Consider the following 23588-nt stretch of genomic DNA (forward strand, 5'->3'; position numbering starts at 1 on the left):
TCCTGGCCACGAAAGGGGTTCTGTGCTACTTCAAGTTCAGTTCCAATTCCATAGCAAACCTTGATGGACCAAACTATGGGCCATAAGTAGTATAATGAAAAAACTGTTCCTGGCATCTAATGCAAACTGGTCCAGAATTCACTGGCTGCCTCCTATAACATGGCAACTATCAAAGGTTTAAAATATGGCAAAAGCCATATTGTGTAATTGCTGACCCGAGGGACCCACCAGCACTAATTCATGCACAAAATGCCCCACTCTCCATGAGCGATCCCGCACGCACAGTGGGGCGTCATCTCTGCCTGTAAAGGTTCAGAACATGGAGGTTTATTTGTATGCCGACGGAATACTGTGAGTGGGAGTCAGAGTTCCACGGTCCATGAGCATCAGTGACTGATGAAAAACCACGTCCGACTTCACTGGTCTTCAGTCTTGAAAAAGTAACCTCTACCTCGACATCTGATCACAGACAGAGGCCCCAGCGGGACTTCCCTGTTTCCTGTTTATCCTGTGGCTAACCTGACACTGTTACCAGGAAATTAAAATTGCGTCTGAATTTAGCACAAAGTAAATTCCCTTAGTATTTTAGGTGTAAAAAAGCCCTCAACTTCACGATTCTTCCCTCATTTCACTTCCTGTTGTCCCGCTCACACTGGTCCGCGCGGGCAATGCCATCGGGGTTCTGAGTGGGTGCTAAGCTCAGCAGGGAGCACCCAGACCCAGGAGCCCCCTGGAGCTGTGGGCAGAGCCGGCTCTCCACGCAGCACAGCAGAGGCCATGCTGATGTCCTTTGCCTCCACCCACCTCCTGACCTCCGAAAGGCGTCCCCGTGGCCTTCGGGCAAGAACGGAAGGTTTATCCTAGTCACTGTCGATTCCTTAGATTTCTAGCATCATCCACTCAGTCCCCACTGCACGCAGCCTCTGCAGGTGGACACGGCACCTTGGCCCAGGCTCTCAGAAGGACCAGGGATCAAACTCAGAGATGGCAGAACTGAGCACGCCCGGTGGTGTGTGCTGGTTTGGGTGTTCACACACACGTTTTTTAAACTCCTACCTGGTGAGAGGGGCCAGTGGCATTGCTGGGCTGACTGGGGAGGAAATACACCCTTTTCCAAGTTCAGATCATGCCCTGAAGCAACGGGGAGACCCTGTGCTTCTGCCTCCTCAGCTCTTATTACTGTCTTATCAACAGAAGCAAACAGGGCCTCACGCGTGCCAGGCCAGGGCCCCTCCGCTGAGCTGGACCCCAGCCCCATTTCCTCCATCTCCACCTGGGGTTGTGTCCACAGCATGAGGAGGTCTTACCTGAGGGACTCCAGTGGAGCCACCCAGATGAGACACAGAACAGCCAGCACCCTGAGACCACCCCAGGCTACCTGACCTCTGTCCCTGTGGCTTAGTTCTGATCACTCTCAAAGGCTGATGGTACTTTTACAAGACGGTTTTGTTAATTCTATCTCTAAATAAAGAATTACAAAGTAATTATACTTTGGGGGAAATGACTTGTCTGTTCAAATGATGTATGTATCTCAAAAATGCCTTCCCCACCCCTGTGTCTCTGTCTCTCCTTCGATGGTATCCATCTGTCTCACCACCTAACCCAGAAACCCCTAGGAAAACGCAGAAACAGCTGGAAAATGCTAATTTGTACCTCTTCTGTAGATCAAACCTAAAATACTCAAAAAGAAGTTAAAAGTGTCAAAATACCCGAGTGAAAGAAAAGAAACATGCCCTCTGGAACCCATGGTGTGCTAGCTCCATGAAGCCATCAAGGCCTGTCGGGGCTGCTGCCTGCGCTCACTCGGAGCGTCCTCCACGGCCGGAGGGTCGCTGCACTGGAGTGTGAAGCCATTTAGTGGGTCTTGCATTGAAAAGGGGGGCTTTCTTCAGGAAGCAGATCCAGACCTACCATTGCAGGAGGGCAGCACTCGGTCCCAGGAGGGCTTCCCGTCGGCGCCAATCACACAGGTGATGGACGAGGGGTCCACGATCTTATACCCAGAGTCACACTGGTAGGTGACTGTGGAGCCCAGCTTGAAGTCCGTCCCTGTTCTCGTTCCGTTCATTATGTTCCCAGGGTCAAAACAAGCTTCCCGTGGCTTCTCTGTGGAGGAAGCAGAAGAACCATGAGCAGCTCCCTTAATTCTTCCTTGCTCTTTGACTGGTCACTTGTTTATTTTGTTGAGGGCTCACACAAAGCCTTGGCTGAAAATTTTTCAGACATATTTATTCGTTGCCTAATGACTAACTTAACCTATTCATTAATTAAAAGTAGGAAAATTCCTTTTTAGTAAACCAAATTCTTTTTTTTAAAAACCACATTTTACTACAGAATTGATATTAAGTTAGTTTCATCTAGTTAAAAAGAGAGTTTTATATTTTTAGACATTTATCTTTTTTGACTGTGGATCTTAGTACCAAACCACATAAATTGATTCAGGAAAAATTGAGGTTCATTTTCTGACCTCTGCACATAGGTCACGTGGACGCACCTGGAGGAAGAGACGAGAAAACTGGGCTTCCCAAAAGGAAAACAGTGTCATTTGCGAAGTCAAGGTCCTGCGAACACAGGCACAGGAGGATGTTTTGATTCTTCTGTGGCTCTCTGTGTTGTTAGTCCTAAAGGGGAAACTGCCCGACGTGGCAAGAAAATTGCGTTTACTGACTGGTAAGGGTCAACCGTGGTGTCTGGCTCCAGTCGCTACCCAGCAGTTCCACCCGGGCTGTGGTAACTGCTGAGCCTTCTCAAGGGTCCACGTTCATGGCAGTCTTCGCCACACCTCTGCCAGGTGAGGGTTATGGGAACATGAAGTTCACAGTCAGGCAGCTTCCATGAAGGCTCGCTGCAGAGACCTGTCCAACTCCACAGCCACTCAGTCCAGCACTGGGTTTTGACTGCACTGGTCGGTGGAGGCAGCACCAGGGAGGGGTGAGGGGACCAGGGCAGTGGAAGAGAGGGGCGAGCAGGAGAGGGTGGCTGGGGATGCCCGTCAGACCCCGAGTGTGCTAAGGAGGGAACGTCACAGCGAGACCCACGTACAGGAACAGGACACCTGCATCACCAGCACAGCCGACGTGTCTGTGGCCAAAGACACACGCGGTTCCTTCTTCTCCGTCTCCTGCTCTGCCGTCCCTTTCAGTTATCTTCTGGCAGCCACAAGATGTTAAGTCGTTTGTTTTAACAGACCATCCAAAATACCACTAGTTCAACGTGCTTGTGTTCTGTGTGATCTTAGCATCTGATCAGTGGTTGTTCGTGCACAAAAGCACATGCTTCGCACCCTCCTCAAGTTCCTAGTGACATGGGCAGCTCGTGGAGTGGAGCCTGCCTGGCCTCTTCAGTGGCCAAGATAGAAGCCACACTTCCCTTTCTAGTTTAAAGTCGTGAAAATCTCTCAGGGAGAGGGTGAGGGAGAGAGAGACTGTGTGTGAATGCGTGTGAGTCTGACAATGTGGTTATCAGCAGGTTAGGCTCAAGGGTAGCTTCACAGTGGACAAAAATAAATGTTTTAGTTCTTTTTCTCTTCGATTGACAATCTTATTCTCTGCAAAAATCCATGAACACCAATCACTTTATTCGTTATAGAAAATCAAACAAATGCAATCATCTCTGGGAGATGTAAAGGAAGATGGAACATTTTTTTAAAACTAGGATCAATATTGATTTTGCTTCTGCTATTTCCTCCTATTGAAGATCTAGCCACTCTCCACCACTGCACCCAGCAATTCTACTCACTGGCCTTCGGAGGGAAGTCTGCACTTTAACCTGTTCCCAGGGTGCATGGAGCGGTGCTAAAATAGCTTGGGGATCCTTCCAGCCCACCTCCTGGGTAGACAGTGTGCCGCAGAGGAGGGCAGAAGACAGAACCCCGCGTCTTGGAAATCCCTGCAGGCAGCCACAGGAGGCTACGTGGGGAGCCATCCACGCTTAGCAGAGTCGGGCTCGGCTGAGCCAGGGGACACAGAGGTCTGACTCCCAGGGAGTCATGGGAGCCTGTTTCAGAACGCTGGGACGTATGTAGCCCTGTACAGAGTTGGCTCACTGCCTGAGGACATGCTAATTCTCTAAGCAAATGGTGTCCCCACTCTGCCCCATCCTGTTCCTCACAGAAGCCCCTCTGGTCTTGACCCCTTTACCTATGCGATTATGAATAAAGGTGACAGTGGGCTTCTCCATCTTGTTGGAGGCCAGATCTGGTATGGCCCAACCCCTTCCATTTGAAAGATCGTGGACTTTTGTGTTTATTGATTAATGAGTTTATTAGTAATCGATTCATAGCCAGCACCGTCCTCCAACAGAAATCCCTTTCCTCGTCCAGGGCAGACGTGGCTGAACCCCCACAGGGCTGCCTTGCTGGGTCCAGTCAGTACCACAAGGGTGATTTTAAGATCTGTCAACATTGGCTGAATAGATTTCCTTGCACTCATCCACTGCCTCTCTTGTGTCCGTCTGTGGATGCAGACACGCTGAACGTCTGTTGCGATCATGTCCACATGCAACCAAGTGAGGCCTATTTGCGTATCTGGGCCCATTGTGCAGACAGGGTGGTACAGTCCCTCAGTGGACCTGTTTGCCATGGTCAGTCTCCTGCCAAGCGCAGGGTGGTGCCTGGGACCAGCGCTCTTTGAGCGCTTCCTTGAGGACCTATTTGTGTATTTCACATGGCAGCTGACATTTCTGGATTCTTAGTAGCAGCCTTAAATCCCATGAAGAGCACAGAAAGTCTAAGAAATTTAGGAAGGCAAAAAACACGACGGCAGACACCACAAGTCATTCCCCTTCCCTGTTGTTTAATCGGTTATCCGACAAAAGGAGCTGAGCACCTAGCGATTACAAGCAGTAGTCTTGGTTATATTTTTCCTCCTTTACCAAAGTGAAAACTGTTCAGGGCATGTCGCCAGCATGGCCACGCCCTCTTCATCCGCTTGCTCTTGTTTTCCTGCAGCCTCTTGTAACCTGGCTGGCGTTGGCGAGGCCCGGCTCACAACCCTCCACTTGGCGCCAGGGATTCTCAGGTCTGATGCAGCTTTTCTCTGAACGAGCAGCATCTCATATTTTGGTTGCTTTCACCTGGCCGTCATTCAGGACGCTCGGTGACGAATCTCTGGCCTTCCTGTTTCCCACATGCCATGCTCCTAAGTGGAGGGCTTCCTAACACATTGTGTTCTGCTGCTGCCTCCTCGCCTCTGCTTAGAAGCACTTGTGCGTATTGCTGCTCTGGAGGCCAAACGAACAGAGCATGCCAAGTGCCTCGAGGGCTCCGACTGCCGCTGCCCGGCGCCCTGGGTCTCCGCCTGCCTTCCGATGGCAGGAACACTCTCAGCAGGTGAGGCAGCTCCGGCTCCACTCTTCCCTGGACTTGTTGCTCTTCTGGTACTGGGCAGGAGAACATTTGGAACACTAAAAGCGGCTGCCCTCTCTCAGATGGCCGTGCTGGTTACCGAGAGCCCCCGTCGCCCCACCACCAAGAAGAGGAAGGTCTTTCTTGGGGCTGCCTGTGTGTCACTCACACTGACTTCCATGCAGCCCTCGCAGACTTCCCTAGGAGCTCTGGGAGAAGAGCGGGTGTCCGAGCAGGCAAGGGGCAGCATTCAGTCTGGCGTTTGGATGCAGGTTTTTCTTGCTCCTTTGTTTGTTTCGTGGTTTTGCTTTGTTTGGGTTATAGCAGAATCAACACAGGCTGAGGGACGTGCATTTTAGAGAATTCTGGTTAATATGAAAACTTTCCGATGGAGTGGCAAATGCTTAAGAGTGGTTTCAGGATACTTCGTAAATGTGGCAGTTTCTATCCAAAAGGCACAGGGTCCTCCTCCAACGGCTGAATTCCATAATTTTTTAATGTACATTTTAATAAATACCAATAAGACTTGGATGTTTTGGGGAAAATAGATTACTTTTCTCTTTAAAATCATATGAAGAAATAAACCCAGTAAAGAAGTAACAGTGACGAAATGTATCCTGTTTTCCTTTATAACTTTCCCTATGAATGGAACTCAAAAGTTTAAATAAATATCTTAATTAAAATTTTGATAATGCAGTATCGTAAACTGATATTTTATTAATGGTCTTCTCTAATTCTTTGTGTTATACCTTGCATTTTCCTTGTTTACATGAAAAATGAATTTTAAAAAATAACATTTGTTTTGTGGAGTCACAGGTAACATGCTCAGTGCTGGTGGTTTCTGTGTGAGGGGCTGCTAATGGCAGGGCATGGTGACCCGAGTGTGGGCCACTGATCCCAGGACAAGGGCACCCTGCCTGGGGTCAGAGCTCCCCGCAGAACCAGCACCCAGGGGAGAGCGAACAGGCAGCGGCTGGTTCCCCTGAAGAGTGCTGAGATGAGACTGATGTCACAATGCTTTTAAGTTGAGCACCCCTGAGAAACAGAGCACACCAGCACCGATTCTGAGACGTTCCCCAAACATCATCAGATTACTGAACACAGAAACCATCGGTATTTTTAAATGACCATGAACTTGGGAAATATTTTCCCATCTTTGTTTCTCTCAGCCGGGCAGAAACATGTCTCTGGAATTTCGTCTCCAGTAGAGAGGGGACAGAGGAGGGACTCGTGGGCAGCACCTGGTGGACAGATACGAGGGCCTCCTAAGGAGAACACATGACTAGCGCAGCCAGCCCCCCGCCATTCAGCCCACTGCGTACCTTTGAATTCGATGGCGAAGCCAGACAAGCCCACGGACGCATCACTCCGAAAAGCCAGGAAAAGGCTGTTCCCACTGCTCTCGATCCTGTCTGGGGCTTGGGAGCCCTGGAAGCTTCCGATGAGAGGGCTGTTGGAGTCCTCGCCTTCATAGACGTGCAGGAAGTCATAGCTCGGCTCCATGTTGAAACTGAAAGGACAGAACCCCAGTTATGCTCAGGTCCTGATTCGGCCACCACTTCTTACGGAGGAGGACAGGTGACTTTATTTGCTTTTGTATAATAATTTTAAAAATCAGGGCAACCAAACAGTAACACATATAATAAGCAGAAATGTTAAGATGGAAGTTCCAATTGTAATAAATACTGTCTGTGTTGGCACAATTTTGAGGATGGTAAGATAGATGCATCACGGCGACCTTGGTGTAACCCCTGGGCTGTGTCCTCAATTGGCTCAGGAGATGCAATTTGAAAGAACTAGGCTCAAAAGGAGTGACTTCCCACTAAGACATGGTTATGATGTGAACATATCCTTGGTACTATTGTCTATTCTTACAATTTTTGAAAATTCTTTTCATTTATTTTAATTTTAAAAAATGTAATTGTCTCTCTTTCCTTAGACAAACTGGCCAATCTTTAAGGTCCCTCAAGGGCAGCGAGTGGACATTCGAATCTCCAGTTTCGCCACAGCCGACTAGTCTAAGGCCCCCCCTGCCGCCAGCAGTGGCTCTCGGCTCCTGTCTCTCATCTCTTCTCCAATGCCAACGTGCAGCCAGTGCACAGAGTCTGACAACTTTCACTGAAGCTTCTGGGGCACTCTGCTGCTCTTCGTGGGGTGAGGCTTCCAGCCTGTGCCACAGACACGCTCTCCAGCAGGAGCCTGAGGCTGGCCAGGTGCTAAGAGCTAGTTGCACCCAATCGCCCAGAGAGGGAGAGCCACTGCAGCATCCTGAGGGCCAGCCCTGCCCTTCTCCTCTCCTCTCACATCCAGGTCTTCGTGTGTCTCTAACAAGGACTTAATTCAAGCAATTCCCACTTTCCTTTCTGTTGGCAGATATTTCTAGTATGTGAGACAGGGAGGCCAGGGTTTTTCCATAATCACCTTAAATGGCTCACTTTTATCTGCAGAGTCGAGGATAAAGCCAGGACAGAAAGTCCCTCCCAAAGTCACCTGTTTCACCCTGAAGTACAAGAAGCCCAGGAACAGCAGGGCTCTGCCCTGCCCTGCATCCAACTCCCCTGCAGGTCCAGGCTGCACTCTTGCCAGGGAGAGGCTCTGAACACAATTTATAAAGCAAGATGTACTGGTTTTCTTAGTCTGCTTATTTGAAAGTTCAATGAAGGCAGAAATGAGGGAGTAAACAATCAGAGTTACTAAATTTAGGAGGTTAATGGGAATTGTATGGACCAAGTAGAATTTTATTGGGATAATAATTTTTTCCAGAGTACTTTGCAAGGATGTTATTAGTATCTGGCCAAGTTCCATCCCCAGTATTTGGCAGAGCTAATTATTATTATAGATTATTTGTTGAACATTGAAAATATAATCAGACACAAATGGAAAGCAAATTTCATCTGGTATTTCATTTTAGACATACTGTATTTCATGCGTAGAAGTTGAGAGTTGAAAAGCCAATTAATTATGGTTTCCTTTAAGATCTTATTTCTACCTGTGACAGCTGAACATACCTGTAATCTCTGAGAGTACTCCCAAGTCTGAGCAAGCCTGGGGCAGCCTCCTGTTGGGTCCTTAAACATCCCTGACCCTACCCAGGACTCTGCCTTGTCCCTCGCTCCCACACAGTTGCAGCTGTTAGGGTCCCAAGGTGACTTTCACCCGAGCCCACACAAATGTTCAGATCACAAGAGTTGTGGAGCAGGTAACAATCTGTAGGCTCTATGAGTTGGAAGAGACGTAGGGATTTTCTACATAAGACTTGCTACAGAGACATGGACAACACTGATAAAATTGGCTAACGCAACTGCCTCACGAGTCCTCCCATCAGCTACACTTGAGGAACGTGGAAAACGTAGTGGAAGACAAGAGATTCCTAACCCAGCCTCTTTCTCCCAGCCAGCCTTGGACTCGACTCTACTCTTAACTTCCTGGAACCAGATCTGGTTTTACTGAAGGCATCACTAGAATTCAGCATTATCAAAACATATGTTCAATGACACAGCCAGCAAATGGGCACTGGCTTTGTATAGCTAGCTGAGTGTCAGAAAAGTATTCTTCACTTGGAAACTTTGTAGTAACTTTAGAAAATTCCAGAAATGATGGTTTGTCAACCTGTTTGAGATTCAGAATCACAGATCCTTAAAATTTTACTGACTCAGATCTCGTCAGGGAAAAGCAGAGGCAGGTGAGCACACCCCAGCCTTGATGTTGATGCACAGGTCCTATAAAAGGACTCTTGCTCCCTGGCAAGTGGGTACATAGAGTTAGACCACAGTGTCCTGGACAGCTGAGAGGCCCAGTGGGCCATCCACTGAAGCAGTCACCTTGAAAAGCACCACACTCAAACCCAAAGTGGAACACTGGAGAAGTCCTTGGGAGTCAATAAGATTCAACCGTGGTGTACTATGGATTATATGGTAGCACGTCATAGATCCCGTCTTATAAAATATCAGTAGTATGTGGACGTTTACCATCCAGCACAGCAGGAAGGAACTCTCACATTTTTAGATCAACACCTAGCAAGTCTGGCAACCAAAGTCTGGGGAGCTCCCACTTTCAAAGTTCTGTCACCTCCTAAGGATCTGAATGAGGGCAACACGCTGGCCTTAGGAAGGCCAGACAGAAAGTGCCATGGACACCGCACATTAGAGACACAGGAGGTTCTGGCAAGGACTATTCCAGAGCAGCTGTGCCACAGGGGGTTCTTCTGGCCCTCCTGTGAGTTCAGCCCTCTCCTGTGGAACGCGGCACGTCCCAGACAAACTGCGGTGTCACAGGCCCGGCCAGGAGGTGCCACCGTGCTGGGCGAGCTTTTGGGGCCCCACCACCTGCAGTCCGAGGGAGCACGCAGACCAAACTGGGGCCCTCCAGATGCAGAGGCGGACACTCCCAGGGGAAGGGAGGTACCTCAGGTATGGCTTTAAAGTCCCCCTGAGCAGAGGCGCTCTGCACGAGCCGTACCTTTTGAATATCAAGGCGATGACGAAGTCCGGGTTCACCTTCACTCTCCAGTCACACTCCTTCCCGGGAGGGTACGGCTGAGGGTAGTTGGGGGACAGGATGACTCCAGCAGGGCCCGTCAGGTTCCCGCCACACGCGGCTGCAGAACAGAGGCCACAGAGGACGAGTTGGGGGAGAGAAGGAAGCTGCCCAGGAAAGGGGCCCACTCAGGCCCTTCTTACCAAGGACAAGGCTCGCCAGCAGTGTCCCACCAGGGACACCGTGTGTCACCAGCCTTCCGGTGACATTGAGAGCCAGATGTACATTTTCATGGTGGTATATTTTAGGTAGTGCCCTATTGCATTTTCAGGGAGGATTTTAGGACTTCTGACAACTACAAAGCTCTTCCTATATTTTTGAACTGGGCAAAATACTTAATCCCCATGCACTTAGATGCACTTAGATGCACCGTGCATAGGGACACACTCCTGCATTGGCACCTGGGACACACAATGAACAGGAACCAGAATAGGACTCTGAAAATGCTTAATCCAGTGCTAGAACATCACTGGGAAGGAAACGCTCCCTGGGTAGTAACAGGGTCAGTTCACATCCGAGCCTTTAGCTGTGAGGCAGACGTGCTCACACTTGTGCTGCAGAGCACTCCTGACATAGACTCACTGTGCTCAGGAGGAGGGCCATGTTTTGTTCTTGAATCTGAAAATGTTTAGGATTATTTCAAGCACTAGAAAAGGCTTGTTTTGAATCTGCTGTCACAGGACATTGTGGGAACACCACAGGCTTATGTGCCAGCAGAGATGCGTGGACGCCTCTATGGTCAGGTTAGTGGTTCCATGTCAGACACAGAGCTTCTCACCAAGTTGTTCTAGAACACCATGCCAGCTAGACCACAGCATCCCCCTAAACACAGGGCTGGTTTAACAGTGCTGGCCATACGTAAGCTCAGGACAAAAGGAACTAGAAAAGAAAATCGTGATCTTTTACACAAGAAAAGAGAGAAAAGGAAAGGAAAGGAAAGACGAAAAGACAAGACAAGACTTGACTTTTGGGGTCTTCAAATACTCAGTTAACATTCCTGAAAACTTGTTTTTTCAAAAGAAGAAACACAACTAAATCCAGTGTGGTTTGTTGCAAGCTCAATCTAACGAAAGTGAACTGGTTCAAAGTGCCCAGGCCTCGGAGGAGAGGCCACCCTCCACTGCAGACCAGTGAAAACACAGGAGAGTCACGTGCTGAAAGCAAAACCTGCAACTTGAAAAGAACCACGCAGGCCTCCATCACCTGAAAGCACTTTATGCAGATTATCATGTACATAAGGTAAATATGAAATTCACTAACCACGTCCGCTGACTTTCTGTTACAGTCTATGAGTGAGTCTGCAGGGCTGGCTACTAACACCGGGGATCAATTGCTTGCCTGCAGGTGATTTCCATCTGCCCTTGCAACTGATATTCAAGACAGGAAGTATGATGTGTGCTTTTGGCTGAGGGATGGATTATTTAGTTGATGCTCAAAATTAGGTAATTAAGATATGAATTAAGAAAAAAAAACCATAGTTGGGAAGATGGTCAAATTTTAAAATTTCATGTTTAAGTTGATGTAAAATGATAAATTTCCTTTAAGAGATTGACTCACAGTGGTATTTGCTTTTTTAATATTTTCTTCCTTGAGTTTAAAAGCATGTAAAACGGAAGGAAAAAAATCCTTTCCTAATTTAAAAGTAGGCCAAAGATTTTTCAGTGATGGTTGCATTTATAGGTAATTAGGGCTCCTGAGCCTCAGTGTAAACCAGAACACAGGACCAGGCTCATGGGAGTTAGAGATTCTGTCCCTGGACACGGGTGTCGCACCAGCTGGTGGGCCGAGGGTCTGAGGAGCAGGCTGCCACATTTCCTGGGCCCCCAGAGCACCGCAGCCAGCCCTGTGCACGGACAGCTGCGTGGCCCAGCCACGGGGACAATCAACAGCACCAGTCCCCAAGTTCCCTCAAGGACACTGCAGGCAAATGGCCCTCCAAGGATAAGCACGCCATCCCACTGCCCCTTCCTCCCTCACGGGTCAACCGAGCTGCACAGTTTCAAACAGTTTACAAAAAGTACTAACTACACAGTAATAGCTCACTAAAACAATAAAGCCTGCTAGAGTTTCTTTTTAGAAATTAAGATGAAATGCTCTAAATAGGTACTTTATGTTAAAATATTTAATTGAATGAATAGATGATCTATGTGTAATTATATATTATGTAAGAACATATAGTTCCCTAAAATGGTATTGTGATAGAGCATCTAGGAAGCCTATTCAACCAAAGTCTATAGAACCATTTGTTAATCTTTTAGTAAGGTTGAACAATAAAATCTTAAGGAATATTAGAAATAAGGGTCTTTTTTCATTTTCACAAAAGCAGTATAATTTCTAGTTTTCAGTATTCTATTTAAAATGTACTGACATTATAGAAAAAAACATCTAAAACAAGAGAGAAAGCCCTTTTTAGTGAGTAGGTTTTGCTTAAGGGCATTTTTCTCCATTAGAAATGAGAACAGTGATGGTAGGGTTATGAATTTTGAACCAACTGGAATTTTAAATTACAGTAGTTTGATTGATATACATTTAAATAAGAATTATTGTGGACAGGAAATGTTAGATAAATGCCAATTACTATATATTAAGTAAACCATTTCCTTTATTTCACCTAATATAATAAAGTTTAAAGGTTTACAATAAAATTTCGGCATGGCCTCAGAGAACCCAAGGACGTTAAAGAAACTCTTGAAAAGTTTCTCTGAAGAAATGATCCATTATCAGAGCAATGCTAATGAAGCAGGCATTCATTTCCAAACGTCCATTTCTATTTTCTGCTGCCCCATACCTATGCACGTCGGAGGGTCTGGTTGCCAGAAGAAGCGGTTGTTGAGCTGCACACAGGTGATTTTGGCTTGTCCTTGGAGCTGGTACCCAGGGTCACACTGGTATGTGATGGTGTCTCCAGGCTCCCGGCTGTCCCCGTAGCGGGTTCCGTTCTGGGGCATCCCTGGGTCATTGCAGGTGGAAGCAACTGATGCTGCAAAGAACAGACAGCACCAGGTGAAGAGGCTGTGAGTATGGCAACTACACCTGCCGGTGCGGACCTGTGAGCCGCAGCCTGCTCTGTGCACAACCTCGGTCACATCCTGGCCCTGCCTACCTTGAACAAACCCTAGAAGCCTTGTACTGACCACGTAACCAACGCAGAACACATCAAGTTACCACGTTATGCCGAGCACACACACACATTACTCTCTGATGTGCTTTTAAAAAGTATTTTAATAAAACCCAAGGTAGGTTGAATGATTTTGCTAAGGAACACCATGCCAAGGAACCTCGAGTAAAATAGAATAGGGAGAATTCTCTTGGGGTCTGAGCCTTCTGGGTGACTGGTGACCCTCAACTTGACCGGTAGCTCTGCTGACTGTGGGATGGGCGGGTCAGAGGGATGGTCAGTCAGTATTACCCAGAATGCCCGGGGTCCCCCAGGAGCTACCGGGATCATCATCGATAACCCTTCTCACTCTGAGGAGTTCCAACTTGGCCGCCCCAACGTCAACGCAGATCTGTGACTGACACCCACGCCTTCTGTGTGTGTGTATTTCAAGTCCTTGTTCAGTGTCGCAATGTGGGCTGGCCGAGAGCCACTGAGACTGGAGCCCGGTGACCTGAGGCTCTGGCATCTCTGCTACCTGCTCACTGCCCCCACACCCCACTTCTGAAGTCACCCCCCCAACCCGCAGTGAGCTGCGGCCAGCCCGGGTCAGACCGCAGCACAAAACCTGCGACCACCCAGGCCCTCAGCTCTCCACTGCGACCGCTGTGCGGGCTTGGGAAGGTGCCCTGAAGATCCGGCTGCAGCGGGCCTTTCCAAGCCCACTTCCCACAGAGCTCAGGAGACCAGCAGGGACAGTCCGCTCTCACTTCCAGGAGCACCAGCCCCACATACTACCCACCCCGTCTGTCCAAGTACCTGGCAATTTAAATCAATACGTGGGCTTTGCTTTCAGTTTCATGAATTCTGGAACATTCACATATATATGTACATATGCTCGCACGTGCATATATATTTATAGCACTTATTATATTTCTGTTCACACACACATAATCTACTTAAATAAAAAGAGATATAAATAAAAAGAAGACCTGCTCTTTACTATTGAGACATGTTTAACCTTGTGGGAACGTGAGAATGAACAGCCAGAGCTGTGGAAATAAAAGATCAGAGCCCAGCAGGAAGTGTCAGGGTGCAGTCTTCAAGGATCTCTGGTTGGTCAGTTGCTTCAAGTCCCAGCGCCACTCATTAGGTCTTAATTAGCACTTAATGATCACTTAGGCTCACTGATCTTCAGCCAAGCACTCAGTAAAGATAAGATTAATATGGAGGTAATCAGCTCGGCCGAGGAGAGACAGTGCCAGAGAAGGCTAACCAGCCCCTCCTCCTCTCAAACTAATTGAGGGCAGCCGCTGTCTTAAAGACTCCATCTTGTCCTCTAATTGGTTTGTACTGTATATTCAAATATCCGCATACATGTGTCTGAAACACAGCAAGAAAGTAAAGTGGACGTGTGTGGCCACCACCCAGGGACGGAACACCGTCACCACACCAGTGTGGTGGAGACCCTCCCAGCCCACCCTGCCCTCCCTCCATGAGCCACCAAGCTGGGCTCCAGTTTCTCCACCGGGGCTTTTCCAGGGAGCTGCCCTCCACGCGTGACTTCCGGCAGCTTTGTGTGCCATGCGTTTGCACCGTGAGCCGTCTGGGTTCCACTGTGGCTTCGTCTCCTGGCTGGGGTGTTCCTGGGAGTCCCCCCGGAGGGTGGTTTATCTGGGCGCCCTGCCGAGGGCCGCAGAGCAGACCAGGACTTTCATTAGTTCACCCTGAATCAATGAGTCCTCATGCTCTCCTCCGCCTGTGCGAATGGCCTCGCCACCTCCCCAGACTCAAATCCCACCGCTGCTGATCTCCACGCCACCCATTCACTCCAGGAGTCCTTCAGGAGAGGCACCGGCTCACCCGGGAGCCCACCACCCAGCTGCCTTTGCAGCGGCACCACCCGAGGTGGGCAGTCTTTCTCCTGCTCCTGGATAGACCAGCACCCACGGAGTGACTGGCATCCGTGGGGACTCAACAAACATAGACCAGGTGACAGATCCGAGTCCTTAGACTCAGGTCTGGCCCATAAGAGGCGGCGAGAAGATAGTAGCTCTGGTAACGTGATCATGAATAACAAAGGATGTGTTTCAAAATGACTTATTTGTGAGATTAAAAATAAATAATCATAGCTTACCAACGATTTAAACACATTATAGGAAAATTGTAAGCCTGGATTCAACCAGGCAACACAGACTTTGATTAAAATAAAAATAAAAGGCTTTTTCTATGGGTCGCTAGAAGGAAGAAGATAACGTGATGACCTGGGCAAGGTCAAGGGAACAGTGAGAGCAGGCCCTGGCCATAAGGGCACGGATCACCCTGGACACTGCCAATGCTGGGAACCAGGTGGACGCCATCTGTACGGATGTCAGAACAGCCCCCCGTGGGATGCTGGGCGCTCGAGGAACCAAGCCGACTGAGCAAGCCATCGCTTCTGCCCACCACCCTCCTGGGGTCTCAGGGGAGCTGAGGACGCTGTAGGGGGTTCCTGCCCCCTGTCCAGCTGCTGCCCCTAGACAAGCACCCTGAGAGGAGGCCCACTCTCTGGGGCAGTCCCGAGGGACGAGGCACTTCTCTGCGGGGGCACCTCGGGGGCTGAGGGTCCACCTGGCCAAGCTGGCACACTGACCTCTGCTTGGAGCAGCCGCTGGCCTCAGGGCGAGCTTTCCCAGGAAATCGTATGGCTCGCATGCCCCCTCTGGTGGCCTCTCAGCAATGTGACCCCTGGCCTGGTCACAACGGGACTACAGACGGCACTGTCCAAATTCCTGACTTACAGAGAGAAGAGCCTTGCCTGTTATCTGAGCCGAGCTGTCGCTCCATGCCGTCACATCCTGAGTGACGGGATTCTCCTTTAAATCTTTACTTTCCAAGGTAGTTATTTTATGATAAACACTTTTCAATCCTTGGCCAAAAAAATCCCACAAGTGCAAAAATAGGATATTAACTAAAAACATGCTTATGTCACTCAAGCTTCAGTAAAGGGTTGACAGAAGATGAACGCGTTTTGGAGGCGTCTGCGCTTCCAGTCCTTCGCCAGGCCGATCTCTCGAAGGGCTTCAGTGCCTGCTGCAGGTCGGGTGGGCCTGAGGTGGTCGGCGTCCCGTGAGGAGACTGAGGTCTTCCCCGCGTGAGCGCAGATCCTGAGGGAGACGATAACCACAAGAAATAAAGCCGAGCCAGGGTGGGAGATACCGGAAGGCGGCGTGTGCTGGGGACAGAAGAAAGGCGGACGCACGGTCAGAACACGTCCCCAGAGCCATGTTGTGGAGCCTGGACTCCGAGACAGCGGGCGGGGGCGACCTGTGCGATGGCTAGCTCCCAGGCACCACCTTCTCCTCTGGGTTGACGTCTCCTCTCGGGCTCAGCTGCACAAGGCGGGGGCTTTGATGCTCCTCAGCCTTCTGCCATGGGAGGAGGGCTTTGCCAGGTGCCAGCACTGCAGATTCCATCTTCCCAGCCGCCAGTGCCATCAGCAGGCAAATCTCAGCTTGCTTCAATCACCCGTTCCCAGGCATTCTGTCACAGCAGCGGAAAACGGACTGAGGCGGGGCTGTGGAGTCTGAGGCTCAGGTATCTTAAGCAGGTTGTTCACGGAAGATCAGTCGGCCATGCAGGGACCCAGGGCCAGGACACCACGCCCAGGAAGTGAAATGGCCACAAGGACCATATGCCAAGTGGTCTCACACAGTGAAGTGTGGGCATCCCTCAGCTGGGTCTGAGGAAGGACAGTGGGACGGGGTGAGGTGGAAAAGGCACAGGCAGGGGAGTGGAGAATGGGGCAGCCGTAGCGCCGGTGGGCCCTGCTCAGAGCCCTGGGGAGCGACTGGGTTCTGAGCACAGTGGCAGGACACGGGCTTAGGTCTGGAAGCGGAGCGTGGCTGCCATCGTCACGCTGGGCCAGGGTATGGCGTGGGGGTAGCGGTGTTGGGAGTGGCCTTGGCGGGTAGCAAGAGGGCCTGGCCCAGAGAGGGTGACCTGTGGAGCTGAGAGAGGGTCCCTTTCTGCATGCAGTTAGGGATCAACCCACCTCCTAGGAACTGCACAGAGGAATGAGAGAAAAGAGGATGCAGAAGGAAACCATGGCCTCCTTCCACCAACACTGAGGCTCCTGCCTCAACGAAGCAGCAACTGTGGACGCTCGTCAGCTTGGTCAGAGCCTGAGGTCTGGCGGCAGATGGGACTGAGGGAGGCTCCTGACGGAGGCCCTGGGGAGGTGGCTCTAGGGTACCTATGGGGGTCTCCTCACCTTCCAACCACCCAGGGCCTGATGGCGCAGCGCCGTGTCCCCGACCCTGGGAAACCCGGGAGCGACTCTCAGGTCTGAAGCGTAAGGCCAGTCGCCGCCCTCGCGTGACAGACAGCTTCCTGAATGCCAGTGCCCTGTCCAGCTGACCCGCGGCCAGCACAGGCTGCGCTGTGAGCACCCACTCCAGTCCCCTGGAGGCCGGGAGCTACTCTTCATCTTAATTCCCTGTTTCAGGGTGTTGGACATTTCTGGTTGAAATCCACAGGCTCACACGTGAGTCGCCGTCACGCCCAGCTGCGGATCAGGGGCTGCAGGCTGTGGGCCCTCCTTGACGCCGAGGAGTCAACAGGTGCTCAGCTGTTCAGGAGCACGGGCTTCGCCGTGTGGCCCTGGCTGGCTTCGTCCATGAGAGGCATGGTCCCCTCACAGGCTCAAGGGCACGGACCAGCTCCCTGGCACGGGTGCCCTTCTCGATCCGCACCACAGTTCTGTACCTGTTCGGTGTACACGGGAGACGCTGGGTTTCCACTCCCTCGTAAGATCTGTCACCAGGGAGCCCAGTGCAGACTCTCAAGCACTGGCTGATTTTGCTTTCAACCGTCTGAGGCAGGAGGCAGGAACCACAGTCCTGGCCAACACTGGCCACCACCTCTTCTGGAACCCCAAAGCCAGGAGGCATTCACATGTTCAAACGGGTGAGAACTATCCAAGCGCGAGAAGCTCAGGCATAGCTCCTAGGTAGCCTTCCCTCGGCCCAGCCCTGAGTGCTCCTCCTGTGTCCCCTGACACTTTCCACCCGATGGTGCTGCTGAGTGACAGCAGCAGAGAGCCCAGGCCTCAGACCCGAAGTACTCAGGATCTGGCTCTTCAGACGAGGTCTCTGGTCCTGCTAAGGGCAACTGCGACGTCATGGTTCTCTGCATACATGTGTCATTTTCCTTAAATTACTTTCTCCTTGATCCTCATGTTTGGAACTAAGGTAACACAAAAGTGATTTCCTGTCTGGGTTCCCCCTGAATTCAGCCTTTTATGCACAGGGGCAGGGTCTCAAAAGCTCTCTGTGGCTTTTCTGGGTTAGATCCTAGCAAAGGAGAGCAACACCTCCTAGGTTTCCTCCAGCCCTTCCCTCCTGAGTGGTTCTTCCAGCAGGGACTCAGTTGCATGCACACTGGTGCCTCCGTGGTCAGAAACTCCTCACAAACAGCGAGGGAAGTAATCACGTCCACCTGCAGTGTCTACACAGGCCTGGACTCCGAATTGCAGCCGTGTTCTGAGCATGAGAAAGTTCTACCTAACCAACCTTACCTTCCCTCACACCGCTTCTACAAATGTCAGAAGGGCTGAGCAGCCACGGACACCACGTCCCCCGAGTCTCACCCTGTGAAGAGCAGGGGCTGAAGGTGTCTCAAGGGCCTGGGGACGTCCCTTGGAGGAACTGCTCCTTTAGTGCTTTCAAAGGTGATAACCTTGGTGCTAGAGCAACGGACCAAGGAGCAAGCAAACCAGACAGCTCAACTCAGAAGGGATCATGGCTTTAGTTACCGAGCATAAGACTGTACAACTCAGGAAAACACAGACAGCCTTTGGGGTTTAGGCCTGAGGGGGATTCCTAGACATGGGAATACAGCCAACATCCACACAAGCAAAAACTGAAAGACTGGATTTGATCAAGAGTCAACACTTGTTAATTCCAAAAGTCCTGTTAAGAGCGTGGAAAGGTGAGCCAGGGAGCAGGCGCAGAGGCATTCAAACCCACGTCCAACAGAAGCCGGTGCCGACACGCCATGCAGCAAGCTCGAGGCCCCACAGCAAGTGCACACGTCTACTCTGAAACCAGGAAAAGGCACAACACTGTCACAGAAGAAGACACGCGGGTGGCACTGAGAAGGCCAGGGGACACGCGGGTGGCACTGAGGCCAGGGGACACGCGGGTGGCACTGAGAAGGTCAACACTGGCCCGTCGTGGCTGGCGGGGATACAGTGGGGTGACCCTAGGGACCCTTGGGAACCTGGTGGCCGAGGGCAGGTGACGCCTGTGCGAGGGACCTGCCCCGCCTCCTCACATGGATTCCCAGAGAAACGTGAATGGTGAGTGGAGGAACGGCCCTGGGACCATGGGCACGGCAGCTGTGCCGGGAAGCTCTGGGAGAGCCTGCCCACTGCCGTCGGCCTCAGGCTGGGACAAAGCTGAGCAAGGAAGATGAGTCTGGTGCTTGGGGAAGTGGGAAAGCTGCCAGGGAACTCTGTCCTCTCCATCAGAAGTAACTGAAATCACTGAGGCACTTGCAGAAAACCCAGGGCCGTGAGCAAGCCGCGTTAAGAAGATGGTTTGCTGGCGAAGATGATGCTGCAGACCCTTCGGAACGGGCTGACTTAATGGTGAAGAGGCAGCTGACAAACATGCAGAATCTACTGAGGAGCGAGAGGCCCCCTTGAGGAGACCAGTGTGAGGAGTGTCGGCACAGCCTGTGGGTCGGTGGGAAGACGTTCAGAGAAACCACTCAGCACTGCTGCAGAGCAGGATGCCCCTTAGCGTCCCAGCAACTGCGGACCAACACGGTGTGCACCTTTCACACAGCCTTACCATGTTCCCAGCAGGACTTAGGCTCTGCTACTCAGAATTCATGAAGTTATCTGTGGAAAAAACTACTTATTAGAAGTATGTAATTCAGGGATATCTTGCTATAAGCCTTATATAATGTTGTGACTTGCTTACCTCCATCCCTGGATTTGGGTCAATATACTGAATGATCTTTCCTCTGGAAAAAACTGGGCACAGAGCTGTGTGTGTAGGTCAGTGTCAGAAGAACAGTACTGTCTTAGTTTTATAATATGCTGCATTTGCTGGTGTTATCTTTACACACTGAAGCAACAACTTGCAGCAAAATAAGAAATAAAATAGTCAACTTCAAAAAAAAAAAAAAAAGAAGAAAATGCTCAAAGTCACCAGCCATCAGAGAAATGGAGAGAGAGGGTGCACATGCTTGCCTATCTGCACAGCCAAAGAGGATGGGAGGAAGCACGGAATCCTGGGGAGGATGCAGAGGAAAGGAGTAACTTATGCATTGCTGGGGAGGGTATAGATGGCAGGGCCACACGGTCAAGCCAGTAACACCAAACCTGGGCATTTATCCCAGAGAACTGGAAACATATATCCATGTGAGAACCTGCACCTGGATTTTTATAACAGCTTTAGTTGTAAGAGTCCAATCCTGGAAATATCCCAAACTGTGGCACATCCTGCCATGGAGTACCGTGCAGCAGTGCAAAGGAATGAACCATCAGGATACCCAACGACCTGGACAGCTGCACAGAAGCACGTGGAGGGACAGTCAGCTCACAGGCGTGTATTCACCTGAGTCCTTCCAGGAACATTCTGGAGAAGATGAGATGACAAAGTATAGAAATGGAGATGGCTGAGTGGTTGCCAGGGGTTAGGGGTGGGGCAAGAGTGAAAAGGTTGTGGCTTCTGGAGGCCACCACAGGCACTCCTGGGTGATGGAAGGCTCTGCATTTTGCTGATGTCATCATCAATGTCAGGGCCTAACACTGGGATCCAGTTTTGCAAGTGCTACCATGGGGGAGACTGGGAAAGGATCAGCGCGCAGGATCCCTATTCTATCTCTAGCAACGTCAGTGAGTCCAGAATTACCTCAAAATAAAAACTGAGCTAAAAATATCTATCGGAATCTCAGCCTTCACTTGAATTATGCACAACCAATGCAAACCATTTATCCCTAAATCACTCTTCATGAAATGGAAATACGTGCATGCACATAGGGCATTTCAGGAATCATCGTAGAAATCCGCATTTTTCGATGTGCTTCCTTGACAGAGGGCGGTGTAGGTGTCACAATGCAAACTCCTCGGTGGGTACTGGAGAATTTGCAGACTCACAGTGTCTACTCTCAGCATCACCACTGCTGGTGATACGGACATTTCCTGTGAATTGTGATAATTCAAAAACTGCTAAACCAAAAAAGTCCTTTCCAGTTAACGAGATCCCTATTTACCCAAGGGTCTTCATAGAGACTATCACTGACATCCAAGCACAGGAAGAGCAAGTACAAGAAAGGACAGGTCCCTGCACAGAAGCCTTAAGCTCAGCAAAGAACTAGAGATTTAGTTTGTCAGAGAAACCCAGTCATTAAATCCGATGTGCAGACAGAAAGAGCGACATCAGTGCAAGAAGGATCAGACACCCCCATCAGGAGAACCTGCGGAGTTCCTCCAAGGGTGCCTTTGGTGGAGGAGGGCTTTCATGGTCTCCATGCTTGGCCAGTACAGTAGCGTGGAGATATGTCATAAGGTATGCTTGCCTACCAAACAAGCGAAGATGGAGTTCTACAATTTAAAGAAAAACAACAACTCCAGTGTAACAGAAATTAATCTATCACTTTGATTTTGTACCATGGGGGATGTGAATTTCATTATAAGAGGTAACCCACCCTGAATCCCATGACAATGTTTCACGTGATTAAATACAAACATAACATTAAGAACTGTTGCTAACAGTGAAGCTGTTATGTTACAATGAGTCACACCCAACAAATCTTTTTTTTCTTTTTTCAAATCATCATGTTTTAAAATTCAATGTGGCTTACCTTTTATAATAAATGTCCTGATACTTTTTCTCTGGCTTAATCAGGATTCAGAGTTAGATTCTAATTCCCCTATTCATGTATTACAACATTAGATCTTTATTTATCTCAAATTAACTGAAATGTACAATCAATTATTAGGAAGAGACTATTAATGATAAATAGCAAATGTTCATTTTAGGCAAAATTTACAAGTCATTATTTTTCTGTCTTGCAAATAAATGTCTTAGTATTTTTAGCTATGGGACTGTAGTTTTGAGAGATACACATTATATAGTTGTTCAAATTAGATCATTGGAAACACAGACATAATAGATGAATCATGTTTACCATAGAATTTAGGTCACTTAATTAAGTTCTTATGTCTGCTTAGTGAATAATAAACTCGCTTCTCTTTAATAAAGTAATTTGAAATGCTCTGAGACAAAACTAATTAGCAAATTTGTTTTCATCATGTCAAAAGTAAACATCTACAGGAAATCCAAGTATGCTTGCTTTTGATGTTTAAAAATAGCACACTACTTAAAGTTATTTTAAAAGCACTTATATCTAATAATAAAGTCAATATTAAACTTTAATTGTACCATAAAATTCTCTTTTTTTGCATCTTAATGAAAGGATCCTTCATTCAGTTATTTAGATTTTAGTTTCTTTATACTAAATAAAATCAAAACTGTATCAAGAACTTCAATTCTTAATCTCCAAAGATTCTTTTATAAACATGTATTCATATCAGTAATCGTGATTAAATGGATTCTCAGCTTTCTCGTAGGATGAACAACAGAAATGTTCACTGACTTAAGATAGACTTGAGGAAATGATTACAAATCTCCCATCAGACAGTGCAAACCCCCCTGCTCTCTCTGGCTAACAGGTGCCTGATTGTCGTTGCAGGGGCCACAGTGAGGCGGACCCAGGGTCACGGGTCAGCCTGATGGAGCGATATTTGCTTGTTTACTATCTCTTCCTGTTTCTAAGTCAGAGCTATGTGCCTTCCTGCCAAGCAGGTGTCAGGGGACTCTTGCTGTTGTCAGCTTGAATTGAGTGGTGTGAAGCAGGAGGCCAAAGGGAGGGAGAAATCTAATTTGAGAACCGCAGACTGAATCATTTATCATATAATGCTTCCCTGGAGTCAGGACGTCTCCACAGCCGAGAATAAATAATATCATTCCCTTCTATTTGGAGAAAACCTATAAATCAAAGCGCTTCTGCATGGCTTACCCTTGAGGGCAGGCCTCACGACACCGTGGCGTGGCAGAAACAGCATCACACCTTAATTTAACCCAATTAGCTAGGAAACCAACTACTGTACAGGCGGAGGGTGTGGCTCCCAGCGTCTGGGCCGCTCCGCCTGTCCCGGAGCCCTGGGTCAGCCCACCGCTGGTCGCCAGTCAAGTGAGTTTTCCCCAGGGGGAGATGGGTGTGTCCGTTCACACACACGGGGCCACTTCCCCTGTGACCAGGGTGGAATGGCTAGCTCCGCAGCCTACCATCCTGAGGCTGTGCCTCAGGGCTTTCCAACAGTCTTAATGAGAGTTTGAGGCCCTGGGGAGACGTCCTAGGCCACTTCAGATCACAGTTAAACGCACATCTGCTAAGAGGACGCTCCTTCCTCAGAACCACCCTGAGCACTGTGAACGTGAGAGCAGAGCATTTTTTAAATGAAGAAATTCATTTAATAAGTTCACAGTCTCACTAGAAAGGACACCTGAAATGTTAGCAATAAAGAGGAAATAAGCACAGACACACACACTAGAA

General features: G+C 49.3%; 1 protein-coding gene across 1 annotated transcript in view; it reads right to left on the bottom strand.

Annotated features, from left to right (window-relative positions):
* Csmd1 (CUB and Sushi multiple domains 1) overlaps positions 1-23588 on the bottom strand; it is a 1673782-nt gene that overhangs the window by 197545 nt on the left and 1452649 nt on the right. The window contains exons 27-30 of the mRNA XM_047550875.1: positions 12669-12860; positions 9803-9941; positions 6667-6854; positions 1912-2106 (exon numbers count right to left, since the gene is read on the bottom strand). Of these exons, the coding sequence (XP_047406831.1) occupies positions 1912-2106; positions 6667-6854; positions 9803-9941; positions 12669-12860 (714 nt within the window). The remainder of the gene's footprint in view (positions 1-1911; positions 2107-6666; positions 6855-9802; positions 9942-12668; positions 12861-23588) is intronic.

This window comes from Sciurus carolinensis, chromosome 4 (genome assembly GCF_902686445.1).
Source record: "Sciurus carolinensis chromosome 4, mSciCar1.2, whole genome shotgun sequence".
In the NCBI taxonomy this organism is placed as follows: domain Eukaryota; kingdom Metazoa; phylum Chordata; class Mammalia; order Rodentia; family Sciuridae; genus Sciurus; species Sciurus carolinensis.